At 41.4% G+C, this 22,073-nt stretch overlaps 1 protein-coding gene across 2 annotated transcripts; it reads right to left on the bottom strand.

Moving 5' to 3' along the window:
- Positions 1-199: 199 nt before the first annotated feature.
- Positions 200-22,073, bottom strand: LOC134463783 (probable polypeptide N-acetylgalactosaminyltransferase 8). Of its 2 annotated transcripts, none has more exons than XM_063217058.1 (11): positions 21,852-22,073; positions 13,844-14,087; positions 10,495-10,661; positions 8,961-9,144; positions 6,791-6,988; positions 6,184-6,298; positions 5,437-5,622; positions 1,758-1,892; positions 1,331-1,426; positions 742-909; positions 200-538 (listed from the first exon to the last, which is right to left on the bottom strand). In XM_063217058.1, exons 1-11 carry the CDS (start codon positions 22,069-22,071, stop codon positions 416-418), a joined length of 1,836 nt encoding a protein of 611 aa, XP_063073128.1. In that variant the 5' UTR covers positions 22,072-22,073; the 3' UTR covers positions 200-415. The 2 variants fall into 2 exon arrangements, with proteins under 2 accessions (XP_063073128.1, XP_063073129.1); XM_063217059.1 differs by lacking the exon at positions 21,852-22,073 and adding an exon at positions 14,839-15,038.

Raw genomic sequence — 22,073 nt, 5'->3', positions numbered from 1 at the left:
AACAGTCTTCTTCAGATTCTCAGGATTCTTAGGAGAAGAAGACTGTTGAGGTCGAAACGTTATCCTGCCATGAAAAAATAAAAACACAACAAAAAGGATTCTAAGTGTGCGGACTCCTCACTCTGAAAACTACAGTTGACCTTCGTCCTGCACCTTTCCCTTGGATGTGCACAATCCTCTCCTTCAACTTATATCAGTTTTTTGAATAATTGTTTTTAAATATTTGTTTGGTGAAGTATAACTGTTTGTACCTCACTACTTCCAGATTTTCAAAAAAAATTAAGATTAATTTTCAGAAGTCAATTTACAAAAGCACAATAAACACAACAATCGTAACAGAAATTCTAAACAGTTATAAACTTTCATGTATACAAAAACACAGCAATAGCCTTGACCTGACTGCAAAATTCACAACCTACAACTCCTCTTTGATCATGTGTTGAATCTTCCATCGCTGTCCACTACACTCTTGCATGACAAGCTTGCTGTCCTTTACTTCCAGGCACCTTTTCGTTTGTCTGTTCTGAATGACAGAGTCCTGTATTGAGGGAAACGGGACAACAATTTCATTCGCATTTAGCTATTGGTCTCAATTACACTTACAGTGCCATTACACTGTAATTACAATTTGGTGACTTTCAACAAGCTGTCTAAAATATTATGTATGCATGCATGTCATGTAAGCATTATTTGTGAGTAGTATTATGAAACAGAAATTCATATGCTTATGAAGAGCCTCACATCTTTGATGTCCCAGTATTTGTTGTCGTCTGTTTCCTTTGACTTGCTGCATTCTACGAGCCATGGAAGTTCTCCTGTGCCCGTGTCGACCAGGCAACGGTTGACCGAGGTCTTGTGAAAATGAATGTCCCCAACATATATCTCGCCGCTTACCAGCATGTAACAAAGCTGCATCGAGATATGTATTTTAGTTTTATTGCATCTTTTGTGAAATAGTATTAACAATATAAATATTATTTTAATCTAGGCATGTTAATCTAGGCATTATTTTAATCTAGGCAGCCCCTAAGTGCTGGTAAACGCGTGTTCAATACTTAAAAAGAAAGAAGTTTACCGCACACTTTCTTGACTTTATGCTCGTTTATTTAGAGTGAACAACGCGTTTCGCCTCTGTGCGTCATCAGGTTCGCTCAGGTATTACCTGAGCTCTGTCAGGTGTATTATATGCAACATATAATACATAGAACTACAACAATAGAACTGTTTTTCTACTACAATAGAAAAACAGAGCAATCCCATCCAGTGTGGACAACATTATGTAAAAAAAAAACACCAAAAAGAAAAGGAAAAAAAGAGTGGTAATTCTCACCTGAGGGCTGTAACCATGACATATGCCATATACAATTGGCGTGTGTCCTGGAACAGGGCCTTGGTCCACACATTCATTTGTGTCGACATTTTGCAGCTGTTAAAAAAGGTACTCGGTACAACAACTGTTTTGGTTATGCAAATAACTCAAATATTCAATAATTAAGTGTTTTTTTTTTTCTTTCTCAATTTATATAGAAACCATTATTTTAATGCTTGAATTTCTTGTAATGGAAATGTAAGATAGTATTAACCCAGTTCCAATTTTCCTGCAAATCATTTCAGAATTATTAAAATCAAAATTTTGATGAAAAATATTAATATAATGACAATCGTATTTAAATGGCTTTACCAGTGTTAACCGCATTATATTCAAGGTTGAAAGTTGAGCTCTCACTAAATGAAATGTTGCATGACTCTATACTCACTGTTCCATAGCCGATGAGGTCAAACTTGTCCAGGTTGGTATAGACATTCTCCAGATACCACTTAAAGGACTTGCACTTAAGTTTCTCCCTCAGCTGTTTTCTTTCAGACACATCCCCAATATCTATGCCATGGTCCTAAAGGGGGACACAAAACCACAGGTTAGAAATACATACTTACAGTATGTGAATCAATTTTAGATTGCTATCAAATTCATGTGGTTTTACTTAGAGTATGGATTTTTCCCAGTTCTGGAATTGTACTTGAGCATCCGACCGCTCCTTTGGGTTACACTTTATTTTTAACTATCACTGCTACATTAATTAGGAACAGTGTGACAAATTGTGTACCAACATATAGGCCTACTATTGCTTGCACTACACAAAGTTATGTACGAACAGGTATCCTGCATAAATGTTGATATGTAGATGCTAGGGCTGTAACAATACACTCAACTCACAATTCGGTTTGTATCATGATTCATGACCTTTATAAACTTTATGAATAAAAAACTATGATAGTTTATAGCTAGAATAGGTTACACAATACTACTAGTAATTTAAAAATGTTTCTATATAATAATGATGATGCTTGGAAGCACTATCATTTCAAATCATATGTTTGCTTTCTGGGCTGATGGGTATCAAAACGTTAAAAGGGCATATCACGATACTGCCTCCTTGTATCGCGATGCAGTATCATGACTATGTTTATCACGATTTTTCGGTTCGATACAATGTCGTTACAGCCCTAGTAGAGACATTAAAAAGACATGGCAAAATAATGTATACCCTATTTTACAAATTCCATAATAATAATACAATTAAAATCAAAAATAATAACAGTAATGTAGAACTTGAAAGTTTAACCAGACCAGAAAAAAATTAAGGACTTCCTCAGACAACTTGATTAACAACAAGAGATACATTGAGGCAGGATCAGCCCTTAAAGGAATGGTTCAGCGTAAAATGAAAGTTTTACCATCAAATGGCCATGTTATGACATCTCTGAAGTATGGAATGTTTTCGAGCTTATTTATTGCTGAAACCCAACTGATTCCTCTAAATCTTTCAGTTTGGCCCCAGTGGTTAGCTTTGGCTGTGTTTTTCGCTAAAAAGCTCTGGATCTGGTTTGTGATGTGTCCGACCCCCAACCCGCTCGGCTGCCATGCCGAGGTCGGACACACGTTTAGCAGCGTGTTGGGCATGCCATTGGGGACAGGGGGACACCACCGTCTTTCCTGGGGGTTTTCTTTTTGTTTGTTTTATGTTGCAACGAGCTCTGTCAATGTGGTTATTTGCTCAGGTAGTACACGGTCGTGAGTGACTGAAGCATTAAACCTATCGTGCTGGGATAGGGTTATCTGGAGTTGTAGGCCCTCCTGGTGTGGTCTAGTTGTCTAATGGCATAGTGATTTATTGTGATTGAAACACCTCTGTGTTGCGAACAACCTTTACTAACCTGGGCTGCGTTTCCCAAAAACCCTTAAGTAGTACTTAAGTATGAGGGGCCACCTAGGCAATATATTAGAAATAGGTCTCACTTTTTATGTTTTCAATGGTTGTGTGCTTGTGTGTAGGGGTGTGTGTGAATGTGCGCGCGAGTGAGTGTGTGTGTGTGTGTGTGTGTGTGTGGGGGAGGGGGGGGGAGGGGGGGGCGGGGGGGGGGGGGGGGGGGGGGGGGGGGGGGGGGGGGCAGGGGGAATAATTGTAAAGGACTTGGAGACTGTACAAACAAAAAACAGAGAAAATGTGTCCTTTGAAATAAAAAGATTTAACAAAAAGAAATAGGTCTCACATCATTAGTAAAAGCCTATACATACAGTATTTTACCTTGCGAATGCTCTTAGCGCAACCATTTTATTTTCATGTGCAAGAAAAAAATATTGTACGTAGGCCTATAAAATGATTGTATGCATAAACTTTTAGTGATGTGGTATATTGCCTAGGGGCCCCTCATACGTAAGTACTACTTAAGCTTAAGTACTACTTAAGGGTTTTTGGGAAACCCAGCCCTGGGTGTGCAGTGGTTTTCTTTATCTTGATTACTTATATTTATGTTCATTTGAGTTTGTTTGGTTTTTCATATTTTTATTTTGTTTGCTGTGCCAAGAGGGCATTAAATCTGATGAACCAGTTTTTTTTTTACTGATGCCATCTTCAAGAATCTAAAAGTGTGCATATTCTGGAAAGGGTACACCGTATTAGATATGATTTGTAAACTTGCAAATATATGTGAGATTAAATTATATTGAAGAACTTTGTCAGGTTAACTGTAGGCTATATGCATTTGTTCTGATATGTTCATTCAATCAAATGCTTTTGGAGAGAAAAAATATATATCACCAATACACAAAGGAGGGGATCCGTAGGATCCTAATAATTATTGGCCCATTTCCATTACCGGTATTAGTAGATGATAGCAAAGGTGTTTGAGAAGCTAGTAATAAAACAGTTATTCAAAAAATATTAATGACTTATCTATTTTGTCATCATTTCAATCTGGCTTCCGACCAAATTTATCCACAACCACTGCCCTAATTAAATTTACCAACAATGTATCATCTGCATTAGACAACAACATGTCAATGGGTGCCATATTTATAGATCTCTCTAAGGCAGTGGTGCTCAAACTGTGGTACACGTACCACTGGTCGTACTTGAGACATCTCTGGTGGTACTTGGAAGAATTCATTTCTTGTGCATTGATTTGAAGGCTGATCAAGTTGTTGCAGTCGAAAATGTCTCTTTGATCTCACATTTTGTAATACAGGTATTAACTATGAATCTGAAAACATAATGCAGAATAATACTAGGCAAGCAAGAAATTTAAAAACAAACTTGCACTGAATGTGACTGTAGCTGTTGATGCCGTAATGAACCTCTCCTGTATTGACTGGCAAAAAATTGACTGGTTGTTGTCAAGGTGGAACTTGGAGAGCTCAATAATTTCTCTGGTGGTACTTCACACAAAGGGTTTGTGAATCATTATTTGCTTCTTGACAAACTACATGCAAAAGGCCTTTCTAAGGACTCTTTTCTCTGGTTCAACTCCACGTGACTCTCTGTCCCAGTTTGTATAAATGGAGAAGGGTGTCCCTCAGGGTTCCTCCCTAGGGCCACTTTTATTTTCCCTATTAATTAATGACCACCCTCTAATCTGCTCTGACTACAATATTTGGACACAGATGACGCATTGATATATATACATCTAATGTGTCCTTATCACAGTCTAATTTTATTGCCATGCAAAACTGGTTCTAAACCCAAATTCTAAACCCCTATTGTTAAATACAAATAAATCATACTGCATGTTGTTTCCCACCAGATGAGCATCACATACCCAAGACTTCTTACATTTCTTGATGGTTCAATACTTGCACAAGTCGAAGAATTGAAATATTTAGGACTATGGCGGCTAGATTCGCAACTCTCATACAGGTACCACATTAACTCTGTTGTAAAAAAAGTTTAACAATATCTTACGTTTATTACTCAAACGGCTAGGACACTAACTGTTACGCCAGAGATCCAGGTTTGGTTCCGGCTTGAGGTCATTTCCTAAGCCTTCTCTCTCTCTTTTCCATTGCTTTCCTGTCCCCTCTCAAACTGTCTTATCCAATCGAAGACAATCGAAAATAATAATAATAATAATAATAATAATAATAATAATGATAATGACCTTCAGGGGGAGATTCCAGGCAATGTTCACGTTCTTCTTATACTCGTCCATCCACACCTCTGCTACTCGGAGAGCGTTTCTGCGCATGACGTCGGTCAGGTCGGGCATGTAGGGCTTGTGGGCCCTCTCCAAGTGGGCGATCTTAGAGCAGGGGATGACCTCGATGCTGCCGCCACACATCCAAATCTGAAACCAAAGACAGAGTAGACACAAGGGTTTAGTAACCTTCTCAAGACAACCTGTGTGTGTATGGTTGATCTACGGTAGTTCTGTTCTTTTTTACATGTCAATAAATGGTAACACTTTACTTGACAGCCCCCTTCATATTACTGACATGACATTGCCAAAATTGACATAAAACATCACCGTCATTACAGTCGAGGAATGCTGTTATTAATTCATTAATTAACAATAAAACAATTAAACAATTAATTAACAATAAGTCAACCAAATAAAATGCATGGAGTCATAGCAGACATGTGACCGATGGTTATTGTGCGCAATTCAGCACTCCGCGCTCCTAGCTGTCAGTTCGATATGGAGGTACAGCACAATACCGCTGAGATAATGGTCCAGGCCGATAGCTCAGCACTACCGATACTGTATAAAGCTTCGTGAGGAAAGTTTACTAACGTTCTACTGTCGAACTCTGCAAGTTGGCATCCAGTTATAAAGGTATAGGTTATAGAGCGTAGTTATTAATGAAATCTTTTCTTTTTTGGTATGGAGCACAAACTCAACACTTACCCTAACGCCTAATTCAACGTTCTCCCCACCATACACACTCATGCCAGGGTCCAGGGCTCCAATCTCACCAAAAAACTTGCGATCTGTCACAAGTATTCCCATGATGGATGGAGATCTGTCCAACACACGCATACACACACACGCACATGCACACGCACACACACACAGTAACACTACGTATGCTGCTGGCAAATAGAAGAACAAAAAAACGATTCACAACTTATATTGAAAAGGGAGTGGACTAGATTGGTGGGATGGGTCACCCTTGATCGCTGATGGACAATTGGCTCCATAATGAATTACACAACCAGATAAATGATGAATACATAATATAAAACAATGGTACGAGGGCCACCAAAGGCATGAAGGCAACACGGTGAATGTGGCTCCGCAGTAAAAATGCAGTGTTAGTTCAACACTTAAACAGTACCGTACAGTACAGCACAGGAACCAAATACACTGACGCAGGATTTGTTTTACTGTCACAATTTACACATCAATCATTAGTGACGATTAAGCAGAACCATGTAATATCATAGTGTTGTAATCTCTAAGAGTACTTCTACTTCTATTTTTATCTGTGATTAAGCAAACAGCAAGCACTCACTTTCCCGGTAGTGAGTCATCCTTTTTGGCATACCAATCGTGGAGGAAGCTCTCATACGAGCACCACAGGCCCCAGTCAAAGCCATGTGCACTGGGGTAGTAGTTCTCCAGCTTCAGATTATAGCAGTCCACTTTGTCAAAGACCGGAGACACCACGACCGTGCGGTCCTCCTGAATCCTCGTCAGCAACGGCTCCGCCCTATGATTGAAGCACAAAGAGGAGAAGAACAAATGAACAAATTCTCAATGTCAATTCCTATTCATCCAGGCTCCCCATTCATCCAGGCTCCTCAAAAGGTTCCCCACCCCTGCTCTAATCGCTAATGCTCACGTGAAACATCAGTTTAACTTACGTACGTACGTGACTTACGTACATGAAAGTTAAGTAACGGAAAGCAGCCCATTTTTGTAGAACACAGTGGGTGAATTTAAACTAGTTCATCCTGTTCTTTCCTCAACATCATTCAATGTATTCAAAATTGTCACAAACTCTCAATTCAAATGTCAATATCTTAATTACAGGATGTTTACCAAGAAGGTAAAAGACCCCCGAAAAGTGGTTATGCCTAAATTGACACTTTTCTCCACAGAGGCACTGCAACACCACAACCGTATCTCACTCATTTCGTGAAGTATTCACGAAAAAAAAAAATTAATTTTCGTGGTGCATTCACGTTATTGCCCGCCTTTGGGAAAGTCCTCACGAAAATAATAGATTAATTTTCACGCTGCCTATTCACTTGAATTGCCCGACTGTTGCCTAGCGACCCGCTATTCGGTAGCCTACCGTCACATGGTAATCAAACATTTCAAACAAGCAATTTAGGGTTAGGTTTAGGGTCAAGGTTAGGGTTAGGTTTAGGGTTAAGTAGGGTTAAGGTTAGGGTTAGGTTTAGGTCAGTGATTCTCAAAGTGTGGTCCGGGGACCACTGGTGGTCCGCGACAGAGCTCTAGTGGTCTGCGAAGGGGTTTCTTTTCCAAGATAAGCTAGCAGTAGGCTATATTTGCAACCTAATTACAAAGCCAAACATAGCTAAAGACTTATTTTCACCACAATAACACAGACTTGTAAATGTGAATAAAAGTAAGCGGTCTGTATCAAAATTAGCAGTGTCAAATTAGCAACCGCCAACTGTCAATTCTGAACATTTTTGGGGGGACAAAGTCGTCCTCGGTCTGAGAAAGTTTGAGAAACACTGGTTTAGGTTTAGGTTTAGGTTTAGGGGACATAAGGCGTAAGTACCGAAAGGGCGTCGAATTAGTGAGTCCCGATTGTATCAGCAGTGTTCTGTCAGCACCTCCTCCCCGCCCCTGCAGACGTTTGGATAACCATAGCAGCAGTGGGGCAATTCAAGTGAATAGGCAGCGTGAAAATTAATCTATTATTTTCGTGAAGACTTTACGAAAGGCGGGCAATAACGTGAATGCACCACGAAAATTAATTTATTTTTTTCGTGAATACTTCACGAAATGAGTGAGATACGGTTGTGGTGTTGCAGTGCCTCTGTGGAGAAAAGTGTCAATTTAGGCATAACCACTTTTCGGGGGGCTTTTACCTTCTTGTTAAACATCCTGTGATTAAGATGTTGACATTTGAATTGAGAATTTGTGACAATTTTGAATACATTGAATGATGTTGAGGAAAGAACAGGATGAACTAGTTCAAATTCACCCGCTGTGTTCTACAAAAAAGTTACTTAACTTTCATGTACGTAAGTCACGTACGTACGTAAGTTAAACTGATGTTTCACGTGAGCATTAGCGATTAGAGCAGGGGTGGGGAACCTTTTGAGGAGCCTGGATGAATGGGGAGCCTGGATGAATAGGAATTGACACGTGGCGTGAGATAGGGCTCAACACCAAGGCAGGAGGATACAAGCAACAGGGAAAAGGTAGCTTGACTGCACCCCATCTCTTTATAGCTCACCTTACAGACACGTCCACCTCCAAACTTATAGGGTGACTCCAAATGAAAACTACTGACTGTTGCTGTAGCCCTTTAATGCACGCTGTACCTCCAGTGGCATGCTGTAATAGTCATTGAAAGTTAACTACCATAGTACTACAATACTATGACATGACACAGGGCCTTTAGTAATGCACTACGACTTGGTCATTGCCATTCTGGCAACAGCAAATTTACAACGCCGTGTCTTAATGGGTTAACCTACCAGTATTTGTGGACCTCAATGTGGGCATCCAAAATGGCAACCACATCGGCAGTGGCGGCCTTCCACCCCGATATCCGTGCTGAGCTCAGGCCGAGCTGGGTAGAATGCCTGATCAACTTGATCAAGCCTGGTTTGGTCTCATGGATGAGGTTGACAAAGGCATTCAACGGTTGCTTCAAGTCCTCTGTGAAGACATAAACTTGTTTACATGATCAGAAGTTGTCACCTGTAAACTCCTAGTCAAGTGAAGTTACTATCACTGTAACCGACCAATATTTGATGCCATTGTGTTGTTGTAATGTAACTGGCAAAGTGCAGTATTCCACATTCAGACCAATGTGCAATAAAAGTGTATTGAAAAAAAATAAAAGGCTATCTCCATTCCATAATCTGATTACAATTATTATATGTACCCTTCTCTTCCACGGTAGACTATCATTCTTACAGAGCAAAGGCAGTTGAAAGATGACGGTACATGCACACAGGGTCGGCACGTTTCCTTAATGTCTCCGTGAGCAGTGTGAATTCGAGAGGTTCGCGGGCTGCTTTTCACACTGCACAGTCAGTATCCACGTTCTATCCGCGGACATCCGTGCAGGAAAAAAGACTCGAGTTCTATTTTCAAGGAGCAACGCGGACATGTCCGGTCAGGACGGACATGCGCCGCGCTTACACCGCGTTCCTGTGTGCAAGGCATGATTTGTTTTCATGCATTCTAAGGGCCAAAACATACCAAGGCGGAACGGAACGGTCGCAGGACGGACGCGGTCTTTCTGCTTAGTTTTGGCCGGCATGCTTTTCTCTGCCTTGCACACTGACAGCGTAGGCGTGCACGGCCAGTCCTGTTCAAAACCCTCCCCACAGCTAAAGCTAGCGTGCTACTTTGCCATTCATTTGAATGAGACACCGCCGGTTGCCGGCGTGAAAAATACTCTGCAGTTCTATTTTCCAAATGCAGCGCGGCGCGGAGCCGGCTCCCGCGCCGCTGACGCCCAACTACCGCCGGTTGGTGTGTAAGGACAGATAGGTTTCAATGTATTTTCACCGTATTTTCCGCGACGCTTTACCGCCTTGGTGTGTTAGACCCCTAACAGTTTCTTTCTTTCTTTCTTTTTTTTAAAGAACAATTCTACAAGTGGTAAAAAAGGAGTCATTTATGGGCAACCTGTATTAAAATACACATCATGAAGCTTTTTTGTTAAATGGTGTTTGATTTGTAGTATATACGTACGTGTATATGAACCAGAAGATTAAGAACTTTCTTGAAAAAAATAAAACACCATACACTGATGTGTGGGGGAACTGATGAGCATATGCTATACTTAACATGGGAAATTAAAGGAGGTAAATCCAGTGCATCCTGGTATTGAATGAAATCCATAAAGCCATCGACTAAGATTATGTACATTCATTTCAATTCATACAGAAAGATCTATATACGACAACATTCAGTAAAGCACGCTCAGAGAGAGAGAGAGAGAGAGTCCTTAATACATTCAGTAAAACACCTATAAGAGCTATATGAATGGCCAACCTTTGGAGCTGTGGTCGTCCACCAGTATAATCTCTCGCAGAAGGTGAGAAGGCGTTCTGTTAATGATACTGGTGATGGCTCTCTTAAGGATGGAGAGGGCCTCATCAAGGTAGATCAGTACTACACTCAATGTTGGCAGATCCTTTGGGTAGGAGCGATCCAAACACCTGCAAAAAAAATGGCTGTTATTATTGCTATTAAGTTATGACTTTACCTATTGTTATGATGATTTCATATTATTATTATTATATTATTACTGGTGTTGCTGTTAAGTGTGTCTGTGTGTGTGTGTAACGGAATGGACAATGTTGTGAGTGGGTGCGATGACTGGGCCAGGACAGAGGGGGAGCTGTGGCGCTGAGAGACAGGAAGTGCCCAGCTTGACAAGATGGCTCCCTATATAAACAGGAAGTTGGTGGTGTTGGGGCTCTGTAGCAACCCAATGTAAGTAGGCTGCCGGATGTGAGTGCCCGGATATCCGCCCGAGTATTTACGTCTATTTTACCTCAGCTACTCGATTTCGGTCGTGTATTTACGACAGTTTAACCTCAGCTACTTGATTTCGGTCCGATTTGAGTCTGACTGAAGATGGAAGGGACATAGGTGCCGTGCGTAAAGAGCCCACAGCACATCGCCGTTTCGGCGACACCAGAGAGTTCGTTGATCTCCCAATCAAAATAATAGGCCCGGTGACCAATAACATCAAAATAATAAAACAAAAAATAGTAAAATGAAATTATAACTTAAAACCGAATTGATTTGGGTGTGAAAATTAAACTGTCTCAACCGGGCACCAAAAGGGAATCCATCAAAAGATAACGGCATTACTTTCTCGTCAACATTATTTTGTTTTTATTATCCAGGAGGACTGAGCTGAAAACTGCAGCAGTCACCTTGGTTCTAGCTGCTCTGAAGCACGTGCGTGTCTCATCCTGCCCATTCGCAATGTTAAATAAAAAGTTTTGCACAAGACTATAGCCTAAAATAGATGCACTGTCACAGACACTGGCCCGTGTCGGAAGGCATTAAAGTCACGAGTTTACCAAGAGTAAATGCAGCTAGCACTCGGGAAGTTTCTGAATTTTACTCCTTACATTAGTGAAACATAACATCAGGATATCCTACAAGTTAAAAGAATATCTGGGCATAGCCTTCTCTCTGAGTTAGAAAACAGCAGGTATGCCGCATATTGTGTATTATTTGGTGGTGCAAAAACAACACGCGAAACCATGCCGCATATTGTGCCATATTATTGGTGATGCCGAAACAACAAAGCCAGATTGGTGACTAGAGCCTGCCTAGTAGGCTACATTTAGACATAGCCTACTCATTTGATTGTGCCATGTACATTTAAAACTGTCAGTGCAGAATTAAACTGGGCGCTGAATATAAATATTGGAGCCATTCTCCCTCCGTGTCTAGATACAGTCAGAGGCGCGCGCGTACGCTCTTATTTCTGTAGCCTATTATATGAAAATATCCTAAAACGGTGACAACATCAGAGGACCTTCGTGGTGGAGGATACTTACGGGACACTCTTAATATTATTGAAGGGACAGACCATGCTCGATAGGCTACTTTACCCGGTCTAAATGTAGCACTCGAAAAGTTATGCATATTGTGCAGATTATTTGGTGATGCCAACCACACGTGAAACTAGGCACATTGGAGACTACAGCATTAGACTACATTTTAGACATAGCCTATTCATTTGATTGTGCTACGTAAACTTAAAAGTGTCAGTAGCCTACAGGATATTGTGCAGATGTGTGTGCGCGCGCACAACTAATTTCTCTCCCACCTTTTTGCTCATCAAGCCTCCCATCTCCAAAAAGACACGGGCACTCAGGATAACTGTTTACACGAGATGTCTAAATAATGTGATGCACGTTCTTCATGACATGGCATGGTTTGGCCACCCTAAATTCAACATGACTGCATTCGCACATATGGTTTAAACATCCATGATTGTGACTCTTAATGTGCAAGTATTGGATATGAAAAAAGATCCTAAAACGGTCACAGCGCCAGAGGACCCGTGGTGGTGTGATGGATATTTGCGGCGGGGGCCGAGGCCGAGTTGTTACGGTAGGCTACAATCATATTACAGAAGGGACAGTCAGGCGACACAGCGCGACTCACATCGGGTAGCTGTGGTACCGCAAAGCATTCCTGATGGTGGAAATGAATGCAAATGCCTGCAAATACTCGGGCGGATATCCGGGCACTCACATCCGGCAGCCTACTTACATTGGGTTGCTACAGGCTCTGTTGGTCTCCTTTGTGAAGGGGGTAAGGTTGGTGGTGCACAGATTGTTCTTTTGTGTGTGTGTGTGCGGATGAATGTGAATGTGAGTGTGAGTGATGTAACTGTTTGACTTACCTGTCTAACTTAAATGATCCCTAGTAGCTAGGCTGTTCAACCTGGCAACCTGGTCTCGTTGATGGTTATGAGTGCATGCGTGAGTACAGTTTCAATGAGTGATTGGTGTATGATTGGAGTGTATGCGTTATTTCATTTGCTTTTGATTTCTGTCCCATACAGGGTGGCCAGCCTGTACTGGGACACTGTGCACCACCAATTACTCCAGCCAGCGGCCCAGCATAGGTAGTAGTTTGGATTTGGGTAATGTGTGTTTTTATACTTTTGGACATTGTATTTCAACTTAATAAAGATAATTGTATAAAAGTAATTGTATTTTTAGTAAGGTTTTAAGCTTGTGCATTGTGGGCCACTGGCTGGAGTGAAGAGTCTAGCTGTTCACCAGAGTTATTTCAGGTTTGTTTGTAGTGGTTTTATCCTGATGTTGTAGTGTTTTAACCCTTTTCACACCTAACACTCTTGTGTGTCTTTGCAGTGGTTTGTTGTTCACAAGATTGCCATGTCCCCGGTGTGCGGTGTTAGATGTTGGTGAACAGCTACTCCTCCAATCCTCCTTTGTCTTCAATGTGTAGCTTGTAATAAAACCCTCAAATGTATTTGAAACTGTCTCATGGCTCTTCTTTGGTGTCAACAACTTTACTGGTGTTTGAACCTGGTGTTGTGTGTGTGTGTGTGTGTGTGTGTGTGTGTGTGTGTGTGTGTGTGTGTGTGTGTGTGTGTGTGTGCGCGCGCGCAGAGGCGCATCTTGTCACCAGGCTAGGCAGGCAGTTGCTTGGGGCCCCCAAGCCTATCAATGGCTAATAAGCTAAGACATTAAAATACAGTAGTGGTGATTTGTCGCAAATGTTCATAAGTTTTGTTGCAAATTTTCATTTATTTATTTTTTTTCGCTTGGGACCAACTTACCCTATAATCGCCACTGTGTGTGTGTGTGTGTGTGTGTGTGTGTGTGTGTTGAAAACTGACTTGGGAGGCCGTGTTTCATTTAACTCCCGGTCCAAGGGTAAGCGGTCGCTGAGGAATGTGTTGTAGCCATATCTTGTGAAAAGGTCCACGGCTTCAGTTTGTTCCTGTTCCGTCAAGGTAGCATCCCACCAATTCTTGAAGAGATGATGATCGGGGTTGACTTTCCCAAACTTCCTCTCTTCCTTTTTCTTCTTCTCCTTGTTCTCCACCACCTCTTTGTCCTCCTTTTTGTGAAGTGCATCAACTGAAATGTACACAGTCCATATCAAGTAAGTACATTACCAGGGTTCCCACTCTAATTCAGATATAAAATTCCATGACTTTCCAGACCCTAAAAAACGAATTTCCATGACCACTTCTGTAAAAAGAAATTATGTTAAAAAGTGTTTAAAGTGTGAAAACTGAAGATTATCTTCACCTGACGCTAAACCACTGCCAGACTTCAGTGTGCTGGTTGCATTCTAGAATGTTGCACATTAAAACACTAAACCAAACCGTCTCTGACGAAGCGTTGTAGTATAAACAGTAATGCCGTGTACAGACCAGGAGCGAACGAAGCGACGGAAGTCATTATTTCTCTATGGAGGGCACGCGACCTGCGCTACCTAAGCGAATTCGCCAGAAGCGAAGCTTCTTGCGCGACCAGAGCGAATTTTGACGATTAAACTAAATCTAATCACAGGCGAATTCGCTCTGACGCTGTTAGGCGAAAACCAATCGGAACATTCATATCTCCGAATGTCCCAGGCTTTCAAGCCAGAGCCGTTATGTGATTAGCCGAATCAAACATGTCAATGCTGCGTCTGCAGCGAATACAGCGAATTCAAGGCGAAATTTCTTCTGCGGGCAGCGTAGTTCGCTCTTGGTCTGGACACGGCATAAGAAACAATATACACCAAACAAAAAAGTTTTTGCTTTTACCCAACTGTTAAGAAAATTCCATGATATTCTATGACTGTGCATGCAAAATGGTAAAATTCCATCACTTTCCTAACCTGGTCCTGACCATCCCATAACATTTCATTGAGCTTGTGTGATGTGCTGCTGCAATCGCTCCACAGAAAACAGGAGCCAGACTAGTAGTGGAGCCAATCCTTTGGCGGAAGTATGTAGGATGGCTCGCGAGGCTATGACTTTCCATGACTGGAAAAACTTTTGTGAAATTCCATGATGTTCCAGAAATTCCATTACCCGTGGGAACCCTGCATTACACAAAGTATACAACTGGAACATTTAACTGGAACCTTAAAGGATTTATCCGGAGTTGGAACAAGTTTGCCTGATTTTTGCATGTTTGGGATGAAATACAGTCACTCTAGAGCAAAATCAAGGCAAAAGGATGCGTTTTGAGAAAGTTTGATAATATCACGTTAGCCTCGTTAGCCATATCAACTATGCAATATGAAAGATGCGGGCATCGTTTTTCGGCGGTTACACACATTTCAAAAACACAACATTTTAAAGTCTTGCACAGCTCAAAACAACGTCACACGTACCTCATAATATGTTGAGGGTATCCACACATAAACCGAAGTGTCCAAAGTCCTTCATGTATTCTTGAAAGGTCTGCAGAATGTGTTTTGTGAAGCTACTACCTTGAGAATATCTAAATTACGGTCAAGACAACTATTTGACACTAAAGTCCACCAAGTAGATTGCCGAGTGCGTCGCATCATCAGCTATGATTATTTCCATAGCGAGTAACCACAGCTGATGGTGCGACGCACTCGGCAATCTACTTGGTGGACTTTAGTGTCAAATAGTTGTCTTGACCGTAATTTAGATATTCTCAAGGTAGTAGCTTCACAAAACACATTCTGCAGACCTTTCAAGAATACATGAAGGACTTTGGACACTTCGGTTTATGTGTGGATACCCTCAACATATTATGAGGTACGTGTGACGTTGTTTTGAGCTGTGCAAGACTTTAAAATGTTGTGTTTTTGAAATGTGTGTAACCGCCGAAAAACGATGCCCGCATCTTTCATATTGCATAGCTGATATGGCTAACGAGGCTAACGTGATATTATCAAACTTTCTCAAAACGCATCCTTTTGCCTTGATTTTGCTCTAGAGTGACTGTATTTCATCCCAAACATGCAAAAATCAGGCAAACTTGTTCCAACTCCGGATAAATCCTTTAATTGCTACTTGCTGTGGCTCCTGTGAAACCCATTGTTAGTTGAGTTGATTGACAGTTAGAATTGTTTTAGAATTCTTTTGATTGGCAGTCAAACGCAACGAGATGGCGGTGTCGGCCTATCAGCGCTTGTTCTCGGTGATGCTAAGTGATCATGAGGTCAGCCATATTTGACCATATATAGTTTGGCAACACTCTAACTCTTTTTATCTACGGCTCTTGAGCCATCTATAGGGAGGGTCTGGCTAATCCCATGCATTGACCTTTGTATTTCATGTTTTTTTAATATATATATAACACAGAAATTGAGGCTTTGGACTGCTCACTGTGCTGTGTTAGTGCCAGGAAGTGACTTCCAGGGTGTAGAGCCCAGTGTTTCCCAACCACTGTGCCGCAGCACGCTAGTGTGCCGTGAGAAATTCTTTCTTTTCTTTTTTTTTTGGAAACGAATTCATTATTATCAGCAAATAATGCCTAGACCTATATGTCATTATCTATAGTGTCTGCTGTTGACTGACTTCCTAATTCCTTCTCACTAGGTGGCAGCAGGTAGTGAATAGCATTGTTGTTGATAAGAGATAATAAGTAAGAGATAATAAGTAATGGTAAATTTATATTATACGGTATAGTTTGACAGGTTCAGGTATCGTCAGTGCATGTGGGTAGCAACGTTTTTGAAATGAAAAATAAACTCCGATCTGGGTCCTCCTGGTCAAGGCCCTGGACAAAATTCAGACGCAGATGAGAGAAGGCAAATACCGTGAGCACGAGACAATACAATGAGAGTTAGCCTACATTTCATTTGGATTTACTACGGGGAATGCAACGGCACCGATTCCATTGTGCTTGGTATGTGGTGAACAGTTATCCAACAGTACTATGGTACCAAGACGCCATCTCCAAACGAAACACCTTTCACTTCAAAACAAGAATGCAAACTATTTTGTTGGCATGCGTAAGCAGACAGAAAACCAGGCAACATTTATGAGGAAAAACAAAAGAGGCCTAATTGAGAGAGCCCTTAAAGCTAGCTACCACATAGCTGAACTTGTAGCTGAATCAAAAAAGTCCCAAACAGTGCGTAGTAATCACATCTAGGTTTCTTTCCTTTACTCCACTTTCAAAGCCTTTGGTGCGCCACCCGACCATGGCTGCAGCTCCATCAGACACTCGTGCAGTTTTCCCCTCATTTTTCAAGATATTCTGATGTGACCCGAAAAAAAATCTTCTCCTGTTGTTTTGTCTAGCAATGCCTTGCAAAATAGGAAGTTTTCTCTGATTGCGTACCCATCCACAAAACGCATGTGGCCAGGAGTTGGTCATATATTCCTGCTAATAGAATGCTTTTGGACAGAATAACAATTTGTAAATAGTAGCACTACTTTGAAGTTTAGCCTCTTTAGGAAGTGAACATACTAAGTGCACTTTCTATTTGAAAGGAAAGATAAAAGATGATAAAAAAAGTACAGTTTTGTGTTGATTTGATTGGTAGTCAATACACGTTGATAAGAATCTATAAGAAGCTATATTTTTAGGCGCGGCTACAGAATATAATTTGTTTTCATTATTTCATAATTATTGGTTGGTGGTGTGCTGCGAGTTTCAAGGGGAAAAGTGTACCTTGGCTCAAAAAAGGTTGGGAAACACTGTAATAGAGCCTATAAAAAGGTCTTATTTTGCAGATTTACAGTACGTAATGTCAGCTAAATTAATCATAAATAAGGAAATCTTTCCTGAATTTTGGCTTGTTATGTAGTGGCTCTGTGTTAGTCTAGCGATCAGAAAGCCGCTCCAGGGCACTGTTTGAATCTATATTGAAACAAGTGGTGTACCTACTTCTGGTACCCCGGTCGTCATAATGCCCCGTGTACATTGGGAGCGACCAACGCGAATGAAGCGACGGAAGTCATTCATTCTCTATGGAGGGTGCGCGACCAGCGAATTCGCTATGACGCTGTTCGGCGAAAACCAATCGGAACGTTCATATCGAGGAATGTCCCAGGCTGTCAAGACAGAGCCGTTATGTGATTAGCTGAATCAAACATGTCAGTGCAGCGTCCAGAGCGAATAAAACGAATTCATGGCGAAACTTCTTCAACTACCCCAGCTACCCGGTCGCGTTGGTAGCGCTTGATGTACACGGGGCATTACTCTCCCTATAGCTCTGACTCCGTTTCTCGATTCTTGTCGTTGCTAACCGTCTTAAGTCGGTCTTGAGTTGGTCGTAAGTTGCTCTTGAGTTGATCTTAAGTTGGTCTTCAGTTGGTCTTTAGACGCAAGACCGACCGAAGTCGCAACCAACCTTTGGACGTACGCACACGCGCGCACACACACACACACACACACACACACACACTTGTCGCGCTGTTTTTGGGTCTCTGTTGTGGGTCAGATATATGTCTAACCGTTGTTACCCATATCTCTAACTTGAAGTGAGCTTGCTGGAGAAAGCTCAGTCTTACTGTAGTTGATCAGATGTAGGCTATTTTTTTTAAGCTTAAACTCCGTAAACCCCAAGGGATGCCTTCTGGCTGGCCTCTGACACTGCCAACACCCGAACGCATGTACAGTAGAAGAACTCTAAGTGCGAGACAACAGCGAGGTACTTCCCCACGCAGAGTGGACAGTTCAATGATGTTTGAAATGATAACTGAAAGGAATCGATCATTCTAAAATATATATTTGGTTGTTTATGTCGTCTTCCTGCCTGCACGCCCTTACGCGCAAAATAGGCTACAAGAAAAATAATTGCCATTATGACCTTTACGCGTAAAGATGTGCAGGAAGGGATGATGCACGGAGGGTCCGTCAAACACAGTACACATGACATCTCCATGAAAGTCGTTAAATACTTGTCAACCGAAATCCATCCCCAATAACCAAATGTCGGTCTACATATCACTGTAGCATAATCACTCCAAATAACTACACAGAAATGGCCGGTGAAAGCGTGATGGCATGTATGTAGAGAAGTGGCTGAAACAGGAAGTACTTGTAATCGACTACGCCACCCTTAGGGAGTTTAAGTCCCCAAGGGAAAATTGTGTTTGAGTGTCACACAGCAAAACACAGGTTCGTGCAGAGAAAGAGAGTTGGAGACATTGGCTGTACTCTGAATCATAGAAATCTTTATTTTCTTTCTTTGTCACTTATAAAAATATGTGTCACTCTTTTTCATAATAAAATATATGTTCACTCTGGTTCTGTTCAGTCACAATAAATAGTATTGCCCAGTGGGTCTATATTGCACTTAGAGCCCACACACAAGCTTGTCATACATATATTTTGCCACTAGGGGCTGTCACAGTTGGCCCAACTGGGTAGGTAACGCCACCTCAAGGTTAATAAATAAAAATACACAGTAAACGAGAAAATGAAAAGAAAAACACAGCAAAGTGCACACAATTGAATAAGGAAAATTAATACACAGCAAACAGAAAATCAAAAGAAGAGAAGGCGTTAACCCCACCCAGACATCCAACCCAACACAGTCTCCCAATGGATCCCCACATGTATACTATCCTAATTCTCACTTGCTGGTGGTAACTGGTAACATATCCATTTCGGCTGAATTTTAAATTAAGTGCAGGTGCCTTATCTGCACAACAGTATATCCAGTATATCCACTTCCACTCATCTCTCTCTCTCTCTCTCTCTCTCTCTCTCTCTCTCTCTCTCTCTCACTGTGTGTGTGTGTGTGTGTGTGTGCGCGCGCGCATCCAGGCTGGCGCGCGCGCAATTCGGGCATATTCGCAACTCTCTGCCTCCTCTCCCTCGTGCGCAGTGACAGTGGACCGTGTGGCTGACGCCATTGCGAAGTTATTTGGCGTGATTTTATTGTGCAGTGATATGTACAGCGACATTTGGTTATTGGGGTGGATTTTGGGGGCATGATTGTCTTCACAGGTATTTAACGACTTTCATAAATATGTCATGTGTAGCCTATACTACTATGTTTGACGCACCTTTCAATCTTCCTGCACATCTTCAGGCACAATGCTCTTAATGGCAATTATTTTTCTTGTGGCCTACGTTGGACGTAAGGACTTGCTGGCAGGAAGACGGCATACACAACCAAATATATTTAAAATTGTCTAATCATTGGACATTTTGTGTGGTAAAAGTTAGACGCTTGTGCACTTGGTGGCAGTAATCAATCACTGTCACTTGAACTCTGCCTGAACCTGCCCCAAGACGCTGAAATGTCAGGAGCAAGACCAACTTAAGAACAACTTAAGAACAACTTAAGACCAACTCAAGACCAAGCCGGAAGACTGTCTTACGAGCGACTTAAGACCTTGGTTACAACGTTGGTCTTAAGAACGAACAAAATGGCTAACGTCGTTAGCAAAGGCACTGTCGAGAAACGACCCCCTGGTGAATAGTGATTGGGGCACTCTGATGAGGACTATGGGCCTAGAACCGAGTGAGTCGCCACGCCTGTAGTGGTTCACTTGCTATCTGTGGCTGTGACTGCACTCCAGTCTACTACAGGCCACGCCCTCCTAGTGACGCCACACCTTCGACGTTGCTTCTCTCTGAGAGATTTGAAAGTCGATGATAATCAGGCTAGTCTACTACATCCTAGGGCCAACTGATTGGACTGGCTTATCTTGGACCTATGGTATCTGGCCTTGGACTTTGGACTCTTTCAACCTATTTTTGATAACATCAATGTAGAGTGTTTTTTATGCAACCACGAGTCTCTAACCATTTCTCCATGTGATGTAGGGTAGTGGATCAACTCTCCTGCCTTGGGTACGGCGTCACATTTTGAACCTGCCATTAATGCTATGTTCACAGAAAATATTTACATCAAATAGCAAGGCACAGCTCTCTGATTATGAATACGTAGCCTATACAGGATATTAGGGCTTACAGGGCAGTATGGTCTGTTCACACATAACCCTTGTCCAAACATACATTTGAATTTTCCTTTGCATTTGCACAAAAGAAATTCAAATAAAGATATCCTAATGTTTACACACATACAGTTCAATTTTTTCTTCAAATAATAATCACATTTTGGTAATATATCAGGCAACCTGACATACGGTATTATCCTTTTATGGGCTATCCTTTAATTGTTTAGTCCTGTTTCCTTTACTTCAAACTTGCCTGGGCCAATAAATGACAATATAATCACTACACTTACGGGGGCGTTCCACAGAAACACTTTATAAGTATTTATATAAGAAGTGCCTCTTATGAAAAAGTCAACAAAAAGGTATCACATCACAAAACATGTATGCATATTTCTCTTTTTGCTTTTCCTCTCAGATTCAGAAGACAAATGGTTGCACATGTTGCATGTGCAAGGAAAATAACAGCAATGTATGTATAAACGTTTAGCGATGATGTGTGACCTATTCCAGATATTTTCCCATGGGGTGCCTCGTACTTTGCATACAGCTTAAATTCTCTTGAGAAACAAATCCTTGTACAAACAGTGGCTACATACTGTATCTATCCACAGCTTCTTTCATATCACTTAAAAAAGAGACTGAGGGTCTACATTATTTACATGATTTGGCATAGTTTTATGAATCCATAAACTTCATATAACAGGCTCAACTTTCCAAAAATAAAAGTAACTGGGGCTAAAATAAAGCTATAAAAAGCAATATTAATTCAAAATGACGGACCACAATCACTGTTCAAAATGCATTGCCTGTCAGTTTCGGGCTTAACCTTCTTCAGTGTATGACCAGAGCTTTATTATGGAAACATATTCTTCATGGTGAACTTCACTTGAAAAGTTTATTTACAGCGTTAGCATACATAACAAAAAGCCATATTTTAAACAATGTTTTGTAAATAAAATACTTAACCACTACATATTTTGTCAAGTCATTCTACCTCACATACCTAATTTGTTGATATGAGCCTCCATTTTCTCCAATCTCTTCAGAATGTCACTGTTCTGTACCTGCAGCGAGTGGTTTGCTGGAGGGTGATAACTCTCCCTCTTCTGCGGCACTTCAGCTCCATTCAGGCGGGTCCACCAGTTGGCCGAGGTGAGAAAGAGCAAGATGGAAACCAGGAGCACGGCTGGCATAAAACCTCGCACATAACTGATCCTGACCATAT

The sequence above is a fragment of the Engraulis encrasicolus genome, chromosome 15, assembly GCF_034702125.1.
Source record: "Engraulis encrasicolus isolate BLACKSEA-1 chromosome 15, IST_EnEncr_1.0, whole genome shotgun sequence".
Classification (NCBI taxonomy): Eukaryota; Metazoa; Chordata; class Actinopteri; order Clupeiformes; family Engraulidae; genus Engraulis; species Engraulis encrasicolus.
The sequence above is the reverse complement of the archived record's forward strand: the minus strand, read 5'-3'. Positions and strand labels throughout refer to the sequence as shown.

What these genes read in the sequence shown, in the direction of transcription:
- LOC134463783 (XM_063217058.1), bottom strand. Translation starts at nt 22,071, where the DNA reads ATGGTCAGGATCAGTTATGTGCGAGGTTTTATGCCAGCCGTGCTCCTG. An exon ending in GGCTCATATCAACAAATTAG is followed by an intron (nt 14,088 to 21,851) that starts GTATGTGAGGTA and finishes TGTACATTTCAG; the next exon opens with TTGATGCACTTCACAAAAAG. An exon ending in GTCATGGTTACAGCCCTCAG is followed by an intron (nt 910 to 1,330) that starts GTGAGAATTACC and finishes ATCTCGATGCAG; the next exon opens with CTTTGTTACATGCTGGTAAG.